General features: G+C 39.2%; 1 protein-coding gene across 4 annotated transcripts in view; it reads left to right on the top strand.

Moving 5' to 3' along the window:
• The window catches only part of LOC134538436 (ATP-binding cassette sub-family G member 4), a 365,107-nt gene that overhangs the window by 322,729 nt on the left and 23,071 nt on the right, over positions 1 to 19,307 (top strand). For all 4 annotated transcript variants that reach the window (XM_063379760.1, XM_063379763.1, XM_063379762.1 and 1 more), the window contains 3 exons: positions 7,574 to 7,749; positions 12,010 to 12,150; positions 16,695 to 16,863. In XM_063379760.1, the coding sequence (XP_063235830.1) occupies positions 7,574 to 7,749; positions 12,010 to 12,150; positions 16,695 to 16,863 (486 nt within the window). The remainder of the gene's footprint in view (positions 1 to 7,573; positions 7,750 to 12,009; positions 12,151 to 16,694; positions 16,864 to 19,307) is intronic.

Genomic DNA, 19,307 nt, shown 5'->3' with positions numbered 1-19,307 from the left:
TAACCTGGAATGGGACGTACACCCTTAAAGTTAGAATTAAAACTTAAACCAGAAAATATATGTGTTAGAAACATAGGTCGGAATGTAATCATTTCCCTATTAATATTATAAATGTGAAAGTGTGTTTGTTTATTTGTCTCTCTTTCACGCAGCAACGGAGCAACGTATCGACATGAGTGAAAAAGTGATAAATTCAGTTTTATAATAGAAAATCGTAGGATGTAGGTCATACATACATAAAAAGCGATTCTGTGCCATTGCTCTATGAAGGCCACACGGTCATGTGGTAAGTTCTGGCAAATTCCTATCTTTTTCCTTGGCGAAACCCATCCGTTTAGTGAAGATCGCGGCTGCTAGTGAACTGAAGGCGCTAATAACCGTTCAGTCTATAACTTTGTCAGTATATGGCGTTGCCTTGAATTTGTAGCGCGTTATTGTTTGGTGTGTCCTGCCTCCCACAAAATGAAGCTGAAGATTGGCGTCCCGGTTTTGCTGATGCGTCCCTTGATACACTGATATTATGAAGTCAATGGGACATTAAAATCATAATTTCTCGTTTTTCAAGTGTATGTCTTACAGACTTGAAACTCAGTAATGATGTTCCTTATATTATGATGTGTTCAGTCCGGGAAAACGCCAGGTACTTCAACTAGTAATGTAGGCTATATAACACATCATTTCATGTTCATTTCAATCGTATTTCAAATTTCCACGCCTTTCGTTCAAGTGTACAGATCCCCTGCGAGTTCATTAAAAATTAGGGCCTAAAAAACTGAAAGCTTCTTCTCCTGAGACTACTGGTGTCCCATAAGCGACTACAGTCTGTGTGGGGTAACTTGTCTCAGATCTGAAAATTTTCAAATCAGTACTCGTGTTTCACATTTTGCAACTGCCATCTGCGAAGCATCGCATTATGATTTTTTTACGAACACTAACAATCACGAGAAGTTGTTTATAAACACTGTCAACAGAACAAAAGTGGCTGAATAATTCGTCAACACACTGACACTACTTCTAAGACCTGTCATTTTTGAAAAAAATTACATGAAATAAACTAAACATAAACGTTATTAAATGGTGCTGTGCGTAGCGCCCCGAATTTTTCACAGATTAATTTCATTCTAGGCAAGACTAAACTTGCTTATATCTGTACTTCGAATGCATAAGACACTATGTCACAAAAACCCCATTTTTCATGAGAGCTGTTTCAATAATTTTAAAAAGCACTTGTCTTATTTACTCAATTATCTACCCCAACTATAGCACGAAAACAATTCTAACTACAATTTATACACATTTTAAAAAGTAGCTCTTAATTCGATTAATATTATTCTAAATCATATTTATAATATTACTTAGTATTACTTAGCAAAACCATTTATACAATTTAATAACAAGATAATACAATGTGAGAATTTTGGTTTTCATTTCTTTATCAAGTATTTCAACATTATTACTTTTATAATTATTATTAATTTGTTTCAAATAAAAATAAATATACATGAACTAACAAAATTATTACTCACTTCAAAATAACAAGTCAGGATATCAATAATTAATGATCAAATCAATATTACTTAAAAATAACTATTATACACTCACTGTTGAAATACTCAAACTATAAAGAAATTTGTTTGTAAATATCAAAGCTATGATTGATTAAAATATATTAGTTTTCAATTTTATTTTATATTACGTATAGATTAGATGTGATCCAGCATTTTCTAGACTGATTTTGTTGTTCTGCTAATACCCCCGTATCATTGAGTTTATAATGCAACACATTTTACCAATAGGCTACATAGACACACCGAAATGTATTAATAGGAACTGATAATGTTCTGCCGTCGAATGAATGAACCAGAAGTAACATCTCTGCCGCTCCGCGACGCGAAAACTAAACGGCACGCACCTTCCTCGCAGCAATTATTTACATTATAACCATTGCCACAAAGTGAAATTAATCAATTAATATTCTACGCACGGGATGTGATTAAAAATTTTAAAACTAGCTTATTCTTAGCTGGACTCAATATGTTTACACGCTCTTGGGCTCGTAATTATACTTAATACGGTGTGTGACTTAGTTAATCAAATAATAATACTTGACAAATAATTACCCTGTCACACTAAAGCGTGCAAAACATTATGTATACCAGCAAAAAATATTTAATTACACAGCTAAAACAATACTCATATAACACTGTTTAACAATACTGATTTACACAAGTAATTTAAATTACACATACTTAAAAGAATACAATTTCCTTGCGAATAACGCCCGTGGCACGGTGCACAGTAAACTCTAACCCTGCTGTGTTTCCCTCTGCCCAAATAGAGTCTTGTCATTAGAAGGCGGGTCCCTACCGCCACGACCCGCCTATCCCTGCAGCATGGCGGGGTTGAACCTGAGCCGCACGCCGCCACGTGGAGCGAGTTCTCTGCACCGTCCGCAACCTACTAGCGACAGAAATTGTTTCACAAAAATGTTTCACTACAGGCAGTTGACTGGGCAGCTTGACGGGTTGACGAGTGTATTCGCCCCCCCCCCTCCCCCTCAGTAAACAAAACCCAGGTGTGCCCAACCAATTAATGCGGGCTGCAAGGCCCAAGTGCCCAACCCCCGGATGGTATAATTTTTTGTCCCGCCCAACTCTTTTTTCCTGGAACTTTTTCCTTCTTGTCCAGCAGCGTTCTTGCTTGCATTTATGCATGTTTAATTCATCCCCGCATGATCCGGCCCAGGATTTTCCTTGTGTCTATGTAGGCTTTTACCTGGGTCACTTTAGTTAGCTTTAGGCTAGGCAACCTAAGAGGCGTCAGCCATGTCGCCAATCGCAGACCTGACTGGCCAATATACCCTAATTTAGCACATAGAAGCACGAGCCCTTTTCTCCATGGTTTGGCCTGAGACACGCTTAGGTTATACCCTAAGCAGAACCCTTCATGCACACACTTAGATTAAATTAGGCTAAGGAAAAAAATCACTGTTTCATGAAAAAGGTTGCATTAAAATTTGACCCTTGAAATGTTACTCCCTTTGCGCCCAAAGAAGTTTCACTTCAAAAATGAACTCGTGAGGAAAGGTTTTTTTTTTTTTTTGCATTTTCAGTTTACTACATATCTACTTTACATTTTCACATAATGACCATTCAGTTCCAAGCTGTTTTCGCAACACTGCGCCAGTTTCTTTAACTCCTCTGTATGGAAGCCTGCTACCTGGGAATTAAACGGACGCCTTGGCTATAGGCATCACAGACTTCGAATACGCAATGCGTGTAACCTAAGTACAGGCGCTTGGTAAACATCTTCGGAAAAAGTTTACGCAATCTCGAGTCAAAATATTATGGCTACCGGTTTTTTTTGGTGACTAAATGGGCGTCATTTTGGTTTATTTAATGAAACTTGGGCCAACAATTGCAATAAAAATTACAAAATTACGATTGTTAATTGGTTTAATTTCCAGGCGGCGAACTTCTATGCAGAGGGGTTAAAGAAACTGGTGCAACGTTGCGAAAATTTCTTGAATCTGAACGGCGATGATGTGAAAATATGAAGTAAATACGTAGTAAACTAAAACGGTCAGTAAATTTTTTTTCTCGTAAGTATATATTTTTAATGGCCAAACGGAGCTCACTTTACGAATATCCCTCGTATTCCACTAGAAAGAACGTCAAACCATGGTCAATTTGATGGTTAAAAGGCCGTTTTGCTCAAAAGCGGACAAAGTGTGTTATGCCTACGAGGTACACATATGTAATCGAGCCTTTTTAAATGGTGCATAAGCCGTAATTGGGTTACTAATCCTTCTTGTTTTTAATTGGCTCAGGGTCGTCAGTTTGCTTGTCAAGAGAACTGTAATCCAATCACCTATGTCCAGAAGATGTATATGCGCTTCAAGTCTACTTTGTTTCCCAACTAATAGATAAGCGAAAAAATTATTATACGCTTTTCAGAACTAGGAAGCAATTCTTCGACCCCAGCCAACCCCAAGCACAACCTAAGTTCTCTGCTCTATCATTTAACTTTGTGGTTGAAATAAAACCGCGCAAATTTATATTTGGAGTCCTTTTATGCCGCTGACCCTATACTTACTAATTTTAGATTTTAGTAACGATTACCTAGACGTTCCTAAATCAACCCTCCCGGAAAAAAAATTAAGTAGCAAATATTATAGACATTTATTCACATTACAGACTGAACCCAATCTACATTTTACCTTTACAACAGCTATAAAAAAAACTTCAAAGATGCACGGGCGTGGAATATTCGGACGTCCAACTCGGAGCTGGTGAATCCTAGGAAAACCTAAGATTAACACCAGACTATTCCAAGTCCACGTCGTCCATGTTCAGTATTTTTTTCTTCAGGTTTATTCCTCTGTGTGTTTACTTAAAATCAACATGTATAGGATTTAAATTTTAAATTACATTTTAAGCGTAAGTGCTGTGTTTGGTTAATAGATCCATGTTGATTCATTTAAAAAATTGGTAATTCTGAAAGAAATAAACTATTTTGATAATAAAAAATAAAAATTGAATAATGTTTGTAGTTTACGATTTTAACGGGTCGTCGCATTAGACCTCAATGTTAAAAGTTTGTGATATCGTAAGAATGGTAGGTTATGTTATGTTACCTATACTTCAAATACGTTTAATATTTTGGATGGTTATCAACATTAGAAATATTTGACGTAAATTACTGTAGACAGACGAGACGGTTTATAAAAAAGACAGGGACTTTAATGTAAGTAGGCCTACGTTACGGCGTTACGGCTGGGGCCAAGAGTGTTTTATATCCTAATTTTGATCCTAGGTGCTGCTGAGAGCTGGGTGGGCGGTGAGTGTAGCTACCCACCACCAGGGGCGCTAGCATCTCTGGCTACAAAAATTAAGAAACGGATTAAAATTATGAAAGCGAAGTGTAGCAAGGTTAAAACCATGCTAACTGCTATTATTTTTGTAGCAGCAGCAAACCACGGTCTGATTACCATCTTTGCCTTGCCAGGTGGATCTTTAGGTTTCACCAGTTTATTAGAAAAGAACAAAAAACAAGGTGTGATTCCGTCTGAAATATAATTACTCCATACTGAGGAAACTTATAACAGATACAAGAAAATATTAACGTACAATATTAATTACATTCTTACACAGCTCTCAGGTATATTCAAAAAAAAATTATCAGCTGGCCATACATGGAATTATTAAAAGTTTCATTTACTATAAATACATAAACCAATAGAAAAAAATACAAAATATGTTTAAACGATCCCAGGATATATACTTAAAGTCCAGAAATTATGGTTATCTAATTAACTGCATCTGACGACGTAATTTAAAGAAAGTTCATAAAAAAGGGTCAAAAGGTACAGAAGCACCGGAGGTCGGGGCTTCGTTTCCCGGAGATCACGCGGGAATATGATGCCAGGGCGCTTGTGTCCTGTTGAGGAAGGGAGATGAAAATGCCAATTCGGCGTCCGGCTCTCGGACCCTGTCTGGAAAAGTCCGAATCAAAACTAATCAGAACTTGTACACAGACAGTATACGGGGCAGAAAATGCCCGGAAAAGTTAAGGGGAGGTTGGGGAAAGTCGCGGATCGTCACTCACCAGACAGGGGAGTTGGCTTCTGTTTACTGATGCGTCGCCCGTCAGGAACTGGATCCCGCGATTACGCGGCTGGGCGCGGTTAATTTCATTTAAAAAAAAATTAAATTTAAAAGAAAAATAACTATTACACTTTGTACTACACAGACGGACTAAACTACTTGAAAAGATTATAGGGATAGCATCCCTTATTTAGGCAACTACATAGTCGGTTGCGGCCAGACGGAAGTCTTGCAGTGTCTCGTCGACTCGCCGATAATCGCGAAAAGGTCCGTCTGCGTTCGCGACGCGAAGTGTCCCGCGGAGAACCACGTCTCATAATTAAAAGTAAATCTGGAATCAAAAGTGGAGGGGAGGGGGCTGGGAGTCCGGACCGAAAGGTCCCGAAGTTCCTCGAGAGGGCGTCATAAAAAAAACTCTGACTGAAGTCTCGAAGTTGGTAGCACTGGCCGACTTTAGCGCTACCTGTTGAGAGGTGTCTGAAATAAAAAAGAATCGACTCGCCCAAGGCGTCTGCTTAAACCAAGGGTTAAAGGGCGCAGTCTAGTGCTACACTCTGGCGGCCTACAGGGTAAGTTGGTTGGGAGGTTCGCGAATTTGCCGCTAGGTGTCGTGGGGTGGTCCATCTTGGCACACACATTTTTTATGCGAGGCGTCCTGGAGACGGTCGCTGTCTGCTGGGGTGTATGACCGGTCATTGTCCTTAGGCGAATTCTTAGAACTCAAGAGGGGGGGAAACGCAACGACGCTGGGAACAAGCGTCCATTGTGTGCTTCCAGGGGAGTGAACCTAATATGTATTCGTGACAGTAAAGGCTATGGTCAGCTCGCCTCTGAGAAATGGTAACAGCTCGTCCAGAGCTGCTGTATGCAGTTTTAGTCATGAAGTGAAGTAACGTTACAGGCCTGGGACGTGCCTGTAAGCGAGGGAAATTTTAAGCTGGCTGCCAGCAAAGTAATAGATCTGCAAAATATCAGATACGTCTCTGGGAAAGGTGCTTCAGACTACTGGCACAAAGTTTAACTTAGGGGAGTACACCAGCCTAACAAAGTGTAAATCGCCTTTTAGTAACCAAATTATAGAGCAAATAAAATTTCCAAAAATAATTTAAAATTATAATAAAAATTTAAAACAAATCGTGTCAAAATGCCTAATTTCCGGCACAGAAGCTAGTGTCCAATTGCCCCAAGCCCCGCATGGTAGACTCTTTTCTACTACTTTGACCACCTCTTCATCCACACCTATTTTTTCCTACGCTTAATTGAGGCGACTTTTACCCCGCAATTCTGTGCCGAGAGTTTTCCCTGCGATCATGCTGGTTTCACCTGGGCCTAACTTAACATAGTTTTAATCTATATTTAAGACGGGGGACTTCGTCTGGGTATCAGTAGCTGCCATGGCTGACCAATCCCCGCACAAAAGACTCGATGCACGGCTTATCCCCAGCATGACTAGGCGTAGGCTTCGGCCTGAGACGCGCATATATCCCCCCCAACCATGACCTATTCCACAAAATATGCTTGATTTTGGATAGGTTAGGAAAAAAAATCTAATGGAAAAGTGTGAATCTTTAATTTCCCTTAGGTTATGGTGCGCAGTGAATCTCAGTCCTGTAGCAAATTTATTGTGTTTATGTGTAGTATATATTTTTGTAAACAAGGAAAAAATTAGAGATATTTGTACATTTATAAATAAAATAGTGTTATGCACTAATACTGCGAATTTATGCTTTGTTTTGTCCCAATACCTCCAATAGTTGAAGTTATTTACAAACACATTCCTTAAAGTAGCTTTCCAATTAACTGCGCACATATAAGCATGCTGCAACAAAATAAAGTCCAACTTTTAAATATCTGATCATGGTGAGAAATGCCCAGTATTGTCTTGGAAAACGTGTTTCCGTGTGTTGTACGGAGTTGTAGCGTCACAGGTTCCCAAAAGTAGAGAGTTGTGTCCCGCGCCTGCGCAGTGATCGAGCTGGCATCGGCGGACTACGGCCCCGACAAGGTGGCGCTGATGGTGGAGGGGTCGGGGAACGGCCGCAGCCTGCAGTGGTTCGAGGACGGCGAGACCCTGGCGCTGCTACCGAGCTCCACGCAGCCCGTCGCGAGGAAGAGCAGGCGCGCCGGCAGCCTCATGCGCAGGGTGGGTCGCCCCGCGTCCCTGGTCCCGTGCTTGCGTGTCGTCACCTTTAACACACGCCGAGAGTTTCCCTGGTCCCGTGCTTGCGTGTCGTCGCCTTTAACACACGCCGAGAGTTTCCCTGGTCCCGTGCTTGTGTGTCGTCGCCTTTAACACACGCCGAGAGTTTCCCTGGTCCCGTGCTTGTGTGTCGTCACCTTTAACATACGCCGAGAGTTTCCCTGGTCCCGTGCTTGCGTGTCGTCGCCTTTAACACACGCCGAGAGTTTCCCTGGTCCCGTGCTTGCGTGTCGTCGCCTTTAACACACGCCGAGAGTTTCCCTGGTCCCGTGCTTGCGTGTCGTCGCCTTTAACACACGCCGAGAGTTTCCCTGGTCCCGTGCTTGCGTGTCGTCACCTTTAACACACGCCGAGAGTTTCCCTGGTCCCGTGCTTGCGTGTCGTCGCCTTTAACACACGCCGAGTTTCCCTGGTCCCGTGCTTGCGTGTCGTCACCTTTAACACACGCCTAGAGTTTCCCTGGTCCCGTGCTTGCGTGTCGTCACCTTTAACACACGCCGAGAGTTACCCTGGTCCCGTGCTTGCGTGTCGTCGCCTTTAACACACGCCGAGAGTTACCCTGGTCCCGTGCTTGCGTGTCGTCACCTTTAACACACGCCGAGAGTTTCCCTGGTCCCGTGCTTGCGTGTCGTCGCCTTTAACACACGCCGAGAGTTTCCCTGGTCCCGTGCTTGCGTGTCGTCACCTTTAACATACGCCGAGAGTTTCCCTGGTCCCGTGTTTGTGTGTCGTCACCTTTAACACACGCCGAGAGTTTCCCGTGGAACACAGTTCATCAACCCCGTGCCACAGCGCATGCGGGCCTCCTCAGGATCTTCCCCCTCCCTCACTACCCGAGATGTCGCCCAACAGGGGAGGGAGAGGCCGAATTGAATCCCCTCAGAAAGGGAACCTCTCATACTTTCTGTGCTGGTAGTGGTAGCTGGGTGGAAACTGGAAATGTGCCCTTTCCCATTTCTTAAAATTTTTTGGTTTCAATGCAAACATGCACTGGAAAGGTATCCCCTCGGAAATGGCACCTTTCAGAATTTTGCCCTTTCATAGTCCAATCAAAGTCATAACTTAATGGTATGCGTATTTGCATTAAAACTGAAACATTTTAAGAAATCGGAAAGGGTACCTTTCCAGTTTCTACCCAGCTATACCGTCGCCACCAAAAGTATGAAAGATACCCTTTCCGAGGGGATACAATTCTATAGGCCCGCCTAACACACTACACTGTAAATTTTTATTGTCAATGTAAATTACAGATATTTGCTTCGAAGACAGGTTCAAAATTATTCTACCACTCAACTCTACAACTACCAGCTAGCAACAGAATGGCCGAATCACATCCACGCATTCAGAATAAGGAGATGCTATACAGTAATAAATAAGAAAATAATAGTATACAGGGTTGTTTTTAATGTATTTTCAAATAGAATATCTTAATAAATTTTAATTAAAGGTCTCATTCTACTGTAAAAACTACAATAGTTTGATCATTATTTTTTCTTGATACTTAAAGGAACAAATAATTACTAATTATGATCGTATGATCTAAATTTTCTGAATAAGTTATCAATTATACCCAGCTAAATACTCCTCTAAACTTAAATTAACTATTAAATTATAGTCAAAAGTGTAAAAAAATAAAAAAATAATTTTTGTTTAAAACAAATTCTATTTCGTGGGAAATCCCTCACTGTACTGTAAATCCCTTTTCGGTGGTAAACACCTATTCTATGGAGCATCCTCCTGTGGAGAAATACCTTTTCTGTGTTTAAGTCCCAGACAGATGTGCAGATTTTCCGGACTTCAGTCCTTTGGTGTATAACTTTTCTGGTTCAACATGAGTGGCAGAAAGGAGGATGTATGGCTTTCATTTGAACATGCTGAGAACCAAAATAATTAATTTAATGAAAAAAAAAACTGGTTTTAAAATAAAAAGGTTGTTTGTTTTTAGAAAAAAAACCTGTTTTTTTTACCTTAATATTTTTTTAACCCTGATAGTAAAGTATATGATGGTGCGATATACATAGGATTATAATTTTAGCCTGAAGCACCACGTAATTTCCGGGTCTGTATTCAGAACCAAAAGAGTTTAAGTCAGAATTAGTTGACTTCACAGAAGCTTTCGATGATACAGTGTCTTTATCAACCTACATATGCAGGAAGGAACGTAGGGGAGGACGGGGCAAGTTGGCGATGTTAAGAGTTCACCATTTTTTATAATTTTAATTTTGGAAATATGATTTCCTTCTTTCCAGACACTATTAGAATAGTCTTTTGTCGTGGTGTAACTACATGAAAAAAATCTATATTTCTATATTATCTCAAAAATTCTGCCCTTTTAAAAATATAATGCAAATGTGCCATCTTGCCCCGTTACCGGGGCAAGATGACTTTGACTACGGGGTAAGATGACATTTTTGACACAAGTTTAAACATATTTATTCTTAGAATGCAAACTACTGTAAACTAACTAATTTAACATTGTTACATGCGTTTTTACATATAAGGCATGTTATTAAAGGCTTGGTTTGTTGAAAATTACAATTAATAGTTAACTTACATAACTAATTCAGAGTTGGTGTTTAATAAACAATAATCGCACACAAATTTTCCTCCTTCAAAGTTCGAGCAGTCCTCGTGCCACCATGTGTGGCATTTGCAACACTCGATCCAGTCTTCTGATGGAGGATTGACATAAATCTCATCACACACTGGACACTGCACTTCGGATATTTGAGCAGAAGTCATGCCTGTCGAAAGTTGGAGCTTCTTGGATTTTTCTCGAGAATCGAGCTTCAGTTTCTTAGTAACAGTTCCTTTTTTGGCTTCTCTAGACTCTTGTCTTTGTTGCTTCAAACGTTCTTGTTCTATTCTCTGAGCTCTCCTCTGAACCAGAATCGCTTTCATGGGTGAGCTTGTGATGACACTTGCATTTTGCTTATGAGATTATAAAGCTCAGAAAATCAAACAAAAGTTATAAAAGAGTTGTATGTGGATACCACAAAAACCGTATAAAGCACTTGGGGCAAGATGACGAGTCGTCATCTTGCCCCAGTCAACTTGCCCCAATCAGCAATGTTATTAGTATTGGATTTTTTCGCTAGGAAAAATAATAAAAGGTTAACAATATATAGTGGTTAAGAAAAGTATATAGTCTAAGGTAATAATGTGTGGCATTGAATATCCAAATATCTGACCTGTTTGTCCATGAGATATTACTTCGAAGTTCTTGAAAATTACAATACATCAGACCAAATGTACGAACATCATCTAACAAACAACTAAATGGTGGCAGCGGCTTCACTGTGCGATTCTTTAGTGCCCACCAGTGTGGAGCGCTAGTAGTGTCTGTTAGGTGGTGCTATCTAGTGCCATGACGTGGAAATAAGTCATTCGTCATCTTGCCCCGCTCGCCAACTTGCCCCGTCCTCCCCTACATTGTAATCTTTTTTTTGTAAATGTAAATGGAATATTCTTGTAAAATTTGTACATTTACACGAATACAACTACTGTATCGCTAACCAAAAATGTTCAAAATAATAATGGTTTCGGATTCTTACCCGGGAATTTGTGCTTTTTGTTGTCCCCGTACCTCCAATAGTTAAAGTTATTTGTAAACCGTTCCTTGAATATTTATCGAGTACTATAAATGCATAATAAAACAAATATAATCAAATTGGTTTAAACGTTTGATTATCTATTTCATAGTTATGTATAAAATATTAATCAGAATGTAAAATCATGCAGCTATTTTAATGAGTGCGGCAAGAAATATCAGGTTTTTTTTTAAAAAAAAACTATTTAATATAGTATGCAAAAATAATAATAACAATGTGTTCTACAAATTAACAATATATTTCTTGCAGTATTACAAACTACTTCTGGCAAATTGGTTCTAAAGGAATGTTTTGTAAAAGTACATAACAATTTTTTCTGTGTATGATATATTTCTTCCAAAATAGGTATTTATTCCAACAACCACAGATACCTAAAATGCTAACTGAAATTATGTTCGTCTGACTGAACTAAATTTTGGACTTGAGCTTTTATAACATTCAGTAAATGCGTTATAAAAAGTTGTGAACGAATTACTATGAGGCTCGTTCAGCCTTAATGTACAGATAGTTTAATGTTTGCACTTACGTACGATGTTCAGCCAAAATGTCTCATATAATAACTCAGAGGTTGTTGACATTTTTTTTTTCCCAGGCGTCTACGACCATCCCAGAGAAGTTCCGCGAGATCACGCAGAAGAAGAAGAAGTGTCCGGGCAACCTGCAAGAGACGTCGACCTGGAACCAGATCAAAGTCCTCCTCCACCGGGGGTACCTCAAGATAATCAGAGACACGGTGTGTGTTTTTATTCCATTGTAATGCTGTTAGTTAGGTAACCAGTAGGGGCATGCACTTTTCGCGAAAAGATTCCTTGACTAGCTGAAAGTCAAAACAATGTAGCATTGTCTGTGTTTCGTTATTGGGTGAGTTTCTTTCAGGTACATGTCTAATGTCAGTACAACCAATCACAGTGATTTAATACAGAAGCAAGCGCGTCCTGAGCGGCTCCGTCAAATAAAGCAACGACTTCTCTCGCAGACGGCCGCCAACCACAAGGAAGAAACCGCTGGTGCTGGTATAACGTGTTGCAGTCTAATAGGCGTTCAGATTTTTTCGCGAAAAATGCCTGCCCTTAGTTACCAGCCATTCTTGTGCGTTTTATTTTATGCGCCGCTCATTTGATAAGAATTATTTTGAAGTTTCGATCGTTATTTTCTTATATAAAACAAAATAAAAAGTCATCACACATTAATTTTCATCAGTAATACTTATTCACAAGGTCAATAGTGTGTTGCATAGAATATGAACACCAAATATTCATAGAAATAAAACTAAAAAAAAAAAATATTTTGCATCTCAACCAACAAGCACATGTGGAATTCAATTTTTTATTATTTTTTCACGAATTTTTTTACATACTTCATGTTAAACAAAATTTTCGAATTATTTCTATTCATTGCAACAAGCATTTTCGTATAGATTCTAGAAGTCTCTATATGAGAATGGCATAGCCATGAACTTGACACGGTGTCTGGCGCTAGTGAAAACTCCCGAGAAGATAACATACTTATTCACTCCCAAAATCTAAGCTACTAGCAAATTCATTCTTTAACAAGGATAGTCCTTGGAAACTCAGTTGCCAAACTTATCACGTGTAAAACTGCAAGCAGAGCTTTGTACCATTTGCAATTATACAAAGCTCTGCCTTGCAGTTATACAAGTAATATCGTTGGCAACTGGGTGTCCAAGAATTTTCCTTGTTAAAAGTAAAAATTAATTTCACAGTGTAATTTTTACTTGCTAACCATCATCAGACGTGGTCAAGCACAATTTCCGAAATGATTTTGGGTGAGACAGTTTGATAACGGCGAGGTAAACAAGTAACTTTAACTTAAAAACAGCATGCCGTCTTCTGACAGTTACTTACTCCATGCTCACTGTCTTTAACAAGAGTGAGTCGAGTTTCCTCCACCAATCAGATAGCAGTAAGAGAAAAGCTGGAGACATGAATAAATTGTATCGCAGCCCAACAAGCAGTCAAAGTTAGTCATGATAATCAAGCATCTTGAACTATTTGTAATGTAACAGCGGTAAAATTATTATTATCACTCTCTTGACATTTTACTCTCCGCAAATTAACGTTTGGTAAATCTCTGGCAATGACAAAAAACTGGAATAACCACCATGTACACAGAAAACATTTACAAAAGATTCCTGTCGATAAATAGTTTTAAATGCTACAAGAAAGATATTGTAAATTTGTGCAACACATTGCTATGGTTATTTTTGAATATATGAAATACGTTTGTATAAATAAAAGTATTTCTTACGAAAATTGGCGGGAAAAAAAATTTATCTGAAGATTCATTCCGACGTATTTTTTTTATAACCAATGCAAACGATAATCGAATATTGAATAACTGGACTTGATTTAGTTTTATTATGCTTATTAATGTGCGCAGTTAATACTGAAAAGCTATTCAGGAAACGGTTTACAAATAACTTTAACTATTGGCGGTACTGGGACAACACAAAGCATAAATGTCCGAATAAGAATCCGAACCCAGTGCTACTGCGAACACTGTTTTGTAGTGATACAGTTGCTATCAAGTAGATGTACGAAGTTAAAAATATCAGTATTTTACAATAATATTTCTGTTCCATTTAAAAAATTGTTTGTCTGTAAAGTCAGTTTACGGACGATAGTTTAACGTGACGTCATAACAAAACATTGATGAAATGATTGCATAATTTTATGAATAAAATTAAATCATTTTTATTGAATTATCACTATTTTGTATGGATACAAAGAAGGAGTGAAATTATATCTACAATTTAATTGATAAATTTACTTTTATTTGCACTCATTAATTCAAATATGTTTATTACTTTAACGAAGAGATTATTTTACCTATAACTTTTATACATGTGTGCTATTTAACTTCTTCCAATCTGTGTTATTATGTTAAGGATAGGACGATGATAGGAAAAGTAGGAAACGAATGGGAGTGTTTCAAGTTTAATGTGCCTCGAAAAAGTCAAATCGATGGTTGTTCCAATCGAATGGAAGAGACAGAGAGAGATGCGGCGCAAGCGTATAATGAGCGTAACGGGACACAGCGTATCGGGACAATGTGCGTTAAGAAACACTTTTTAGTGCGTGCAGCTGGCGTTCATCTATTTATTAGACGTTGCCACGTCAAAAAATACAGTGTAGTATTCCCGCACCAGACGTCTGGGTCTCTACGTAGTCAGGAGACTGCCACCGTTGCATCCATTAGGAGACGGCTGTGACGTGGTTGAAGTCATTTTCCACTCTCCATCGCCGTATTGCAACACCCGAAATGTTGCTAAATAGTGCTTTACCACGTATTATGATGATTAATCAATGTTTTTTTAAAAATGTATAATTTTACAACTATATATGTTGCATTATTTTTACTCTTATGCTTAAGTAAAAATACCTTCATAAGTGTAAAGGTACTAGGCGTGATCAAAAAACTACTTGAAGTTATTAGCCCGATAGCCTCATCCGTTGAGATAGTCAGTGTCAAGTTTGAACAGGTTGTGACTTGTCAGTGACTTCCAGAGCCTGAAGAGTGAGGTCGTGTTTACCGTCTCTGTCGCGCAACATGGATAGAGACCCGGAGATTTTTCGGATTCTTCTGGCCTCAGGGTAGAATGTTTGCTTTCGGATTGGTTGATTTCTTATCGAGAACACTTTTATCCTTGTTAATTGGCACCACCTGAACCACCTACTTCTCTCCCAGCTGGGCCTCGTTGGCTCACGGTCGTAGAGGGGCGCGTCCAAATAACTGCGGTCCAATCATGAACGCAGTGCGAGAGTGTGAAGGTTCGCGTTATAACTTACGATGGAAAGAATGTGCGAAATGTCCGTATCAATAAGAATGGATTTAGTACAAGGCGTTAAAATTTAGTTTGGTTAGCGATACGGAAAAGGTTTTGACACCATGCACGACATTGCGAGGGTCAAGACGGAGCAGCAGAAGGCCTTCCGAAAGAAGCTTTCCAGAAACTCTTCTAATCAAGGAATCAACATTGGGAAGAGAATTCTTTTAGAGGAATTTATTTCAAATTCGATGTAAGATTATTTCTTTGTTCGTTACAGTAAAATTATTCGCCCTTTTTTTTTTATCACACCTAGTACAACTGCTGTGATTTGATAAATATGCCATACATTTTAATGCATTTTTTTACTCAGTGGTCTATAGCTAAATTAACATACTATCAGTTTATTTTACAGCATTATTGAGTAAATGCACATAAACAATGAACAATTTGAGTATATCATGTTCGGCATTATGTCGCGAGTTTCGTGTCGCAGGTTTATTTGCAACATGAGACCACGTGAACTTGCTCATTAACGAGGTCAGTTGCCACACGTCACTGGCGTGTCCCTGTGTGTCCGTGTGTGTCCGTGTGTGTCCGTGTGAAGGCCGGGACACACGTGCCGCACCGACTGTTGGTGAAGAAGACGGACGCTGAACCACAGTTGTCCGTGTGTTGGCCGCGCGGTCTGTCTCACGATTGCAATAATTCTTTTACAAGCTCGCGGGGCTGTTTCGTGGACTTATCTTCAACCTCCAAGGTTGTTGCAATTACCTTCCACGCTCGTTCTTTATAATCAACGTTCATAATTTTTTTTCTAAGATTCCTTTTTTCTACGTTTATTTCAACATTAATGAAATTTATTATTATAATAATGTACGAGTTTTGTATGAATTTAGTAATTACAACAATGTTTATATATTGAAATTTCGACTTGATGCAAGCTTTTGGACATACGCCATTGCTAAGCACATGTATGTCTGTATAAGAAAATTACAAAAAACCCAAAAGACAAAAACACAAATTAAGCCAAAAATTGCTGTTGTCAACAGGATATAAACACCACATAATATTCCATAACAGGAATATGGTCAACAAACAAAGAAAAACAAAGAAAAATGGACTAAGAGAACGGAAAAAAAACCCACAAATGATGACAGCACAAAAATATTGAACCCCAAAAAATTCAGCACAACAGTTGAAACGAGACGAAAACACGACAAAACAAAAAGATGAAACAAACACGATAGTTTTCTTCTACAGACATACATCTGCTTAGCAATGGCGTATTTCCAAATAGCTTACATCAAGTCATGCACTCCCATTGCGCAAATCTTTCAAAGATAATAATGCAATTTGGTAGACCGGGCGGGTCCGTACCCGTCCAAAAGTAAACTGAACCCTCGCCGCACGGGAGCGACGAGGTGCGGCGCGGTGCCGTGTGTGTGTCTCGGCCCCTGGATCGCAACAGCAGCGCTGTCCGTCCGCAGACGCTGACCCACATGCGGCTGATCGTGAACGCCATGGTGGGGCTGATGCTGGGCGTGCTCTTCTTCCGGCTGGGCAACGACGGCTCGCGCACCCTCCAGAACTACAACCTCATCTTCTCCGTGCTGGTGCACCAGATGAGCACCAACATGATGCTGTCCATCCTCACCTGTGAGTCCGCCCGCCCGTTCGGTCTGCCGTACCCGGGGTGCCTCCCATTTCACCTCATGATCTTATATTTGCATTAGTCACTGATCAACTTTTACCCTTATTCAATTGCTTAAATTTCACGAATTGAATATATATATATATATATATATATATATATATATATATATATATAAATATATATATATATACAGCGCATACGTTTTGCATAATTAGCTGCCAGAGTTACATTCTAAAAGTTTTTGGGTTTTACAAATAAGGAGAATTTAATTTATTGCAGAACTGAAACTTTTTTAGGTTTAACTGCAATGCCACTGGCTACTTCATGACATGGTTTGCATTTCTATCTCAAAAAATTATTTTCATGTTTCTTGGCTGTCAAAATCGTAACAAATTTGAGAATTTTGAAATGCCAGGAAAATTAGTTAATATTTTCTCAAAGAAATTCAAATCATTTCTTGAAGTAGCCAGTTGCATTGCAGTTAAACCTAAAAAGTTTCAATTTTGCAATAAATTAAATTCTCCATATTTGTACAACCCAAAAACGTAAACAAATGTAACTTTGGCAGCTAATTATGCAAAAAGTATGCGCTGTAATTTTTTTGTGAAAGTTAAACAATTGAAAAAGCCTACAAATAAAAACAAAAAATTAAAAAAATACAAAATTTTTTGGCTTGTGCTAGAACTCTATCATTGTTCTACAAATTAGAAGTTCACAAGCTGACAGAAACTGTTTATTTATTTTTTAATTATTTTTAAATTTTTCTGAGATTATTTTATATCAAAGAAATATTTGTGACGGTTTCTCCGTGTGCTCCCGATTATTCTTGTCAATATATTTTGATGGTTTTCTCTGTGTGCTCCTGATTATTCCTGTGGTTTTTCCAAGTGCTTCTGGTTGTTTCCGAGAAACCGTTCTATGCAAGAAGGATTATTTACTTAATGAGTTATGTCATTTTATTCACAGTTATATTTAAATAATAGAATTTCTGCTACTCAATCATCAAATGTATTATTTTTATCAGGTGGATTTCAAACGACAAAACCGTTACTCAGTCATATATACCTAATAATAAGCTCTGAGACATCTGAAAATCACTAATAAGCAAGACGAACTTCCTTCTCCTGGGTGCTTAGCGAAGCCATCCTTCTATTACGATCGAAAGTGAGCATCCTGCATCCCGCATAAAAAAACTAAATAATATTTACCTGTAAGCAGCATGTGGTGTCATCTGTTGACAAGAATCGACACTACTTTAAACAGGTTATTTTGCATGAGATTAATCAACTCTCGCCGCTGAGTGGTGCTATTGTAGTCAGTTAGAGCCAAGTAGTCTCGTAGCCACGTAGCCTCGTGTCCTGTTAGCTTCGTAGTCCTGTAGCCTCGCAGTCTCGTAACCTTATGTTCTGGAAGCTTCGTATTCCTATAGCCTCGCGATCACGTAACCTTGTAGACTCGCAATCGCATAGTCTCGTAACCTTATGGCTCGTAGTCACGTAGTCATGATGCCTTGGAGCCTCGTAGACTTGTAGCTACGTAACCAAGTAGCCTTGTAATCTTATAACATAATGCTGTTGGAGCAATTGGAGCAAAAGAGAAAATTCCGTCGAAGACAGATGCGGCAATTGGAGCCTTGTAGACGTGTAGCTTCGTGATCAAGTACTCATGTATACATGCAGTTCTGTATAAACGTAGCTTCGTGGCCTCTTGGTCTTGTAGTCAATTAGAGTAAGGCCTAAGACTATTTGGAGTCAAATAATTTTGACATCATTGATTGTTGGAGCTATAGACAGTTGGAGCATTTGTAGCTGATAGAACTTTGGAGCTTTGGAGCTGTTGGAGCTTTGGAGCTATGGAGCATTTGGAGCTGTTGGAACATATGGAGCTGTTGGAGCATTGTATAATTGTAGCATTGGAGCATTTGGAGCTGTTGGAGCATTGTAGAATTGGAGCATTGGAGCATTTGGAGCTGTTGGAGCTGTTGAAGCTTTGGAGCTATGGAGCTTTGGAGCATTGAAGCTTTTGGAGCATTTAGAACTGTTGGAGCATTTTGAGCTGTTGGAGCTTTCGAGCATTTGGAGCTGTTTGAGCATTTGGAGCATTTGGAGCTGTTGGAGCATTTGGAGCTGTTGGAGCTTTGGAGCATTTGGAGCAGTTTAAGCATTAGAGCCTTGAAGCTTTTGGAGTATTTGAAGCCGTTAGAGCTTTGGAGCTTTGGAGCTGTTGAAGCTGTTGGAGCATTTGGAGCTGTTGGAGCATTGTAGCATTGGACCTCTGGAGGTTTGGCGAATTACGAGCTGTAGGAGCATTGGAGCATTTGGATCTGTTGGCGCTTTGGAGCTGTGGAGCATTTGGAGCATTTGGAACATTTGGAGCTGTTGGAACATTGAAGCGTTTGGAGCATTTGGAGCTGATGGAGCATTTGGAGCTGTTTGAGCAGTTGGAG

The sequence above is a fragment of the Bacillus rossius genome, chromosome 13 (genome assembly GCF_032445375.1).
Source record: "Bacillus rossius redtenbacheri isolate Brsri chromosome 13, Brsri_v3, whole genome shotgun sequence".
In the NCBI taxonomy this organism is placed as follows: domain Eukaryota; kingdom Metazoa; phylum Arthropoda; class Insecta; order Phasmatodea; family Bacillidae; genus Bacillus; species Bacillus rossius.
The sequence above is the reverse complement of the archived record's forward strand: the minus strand, read 5'-3'. Positions and strand labels throughout refer to the sequence as shown.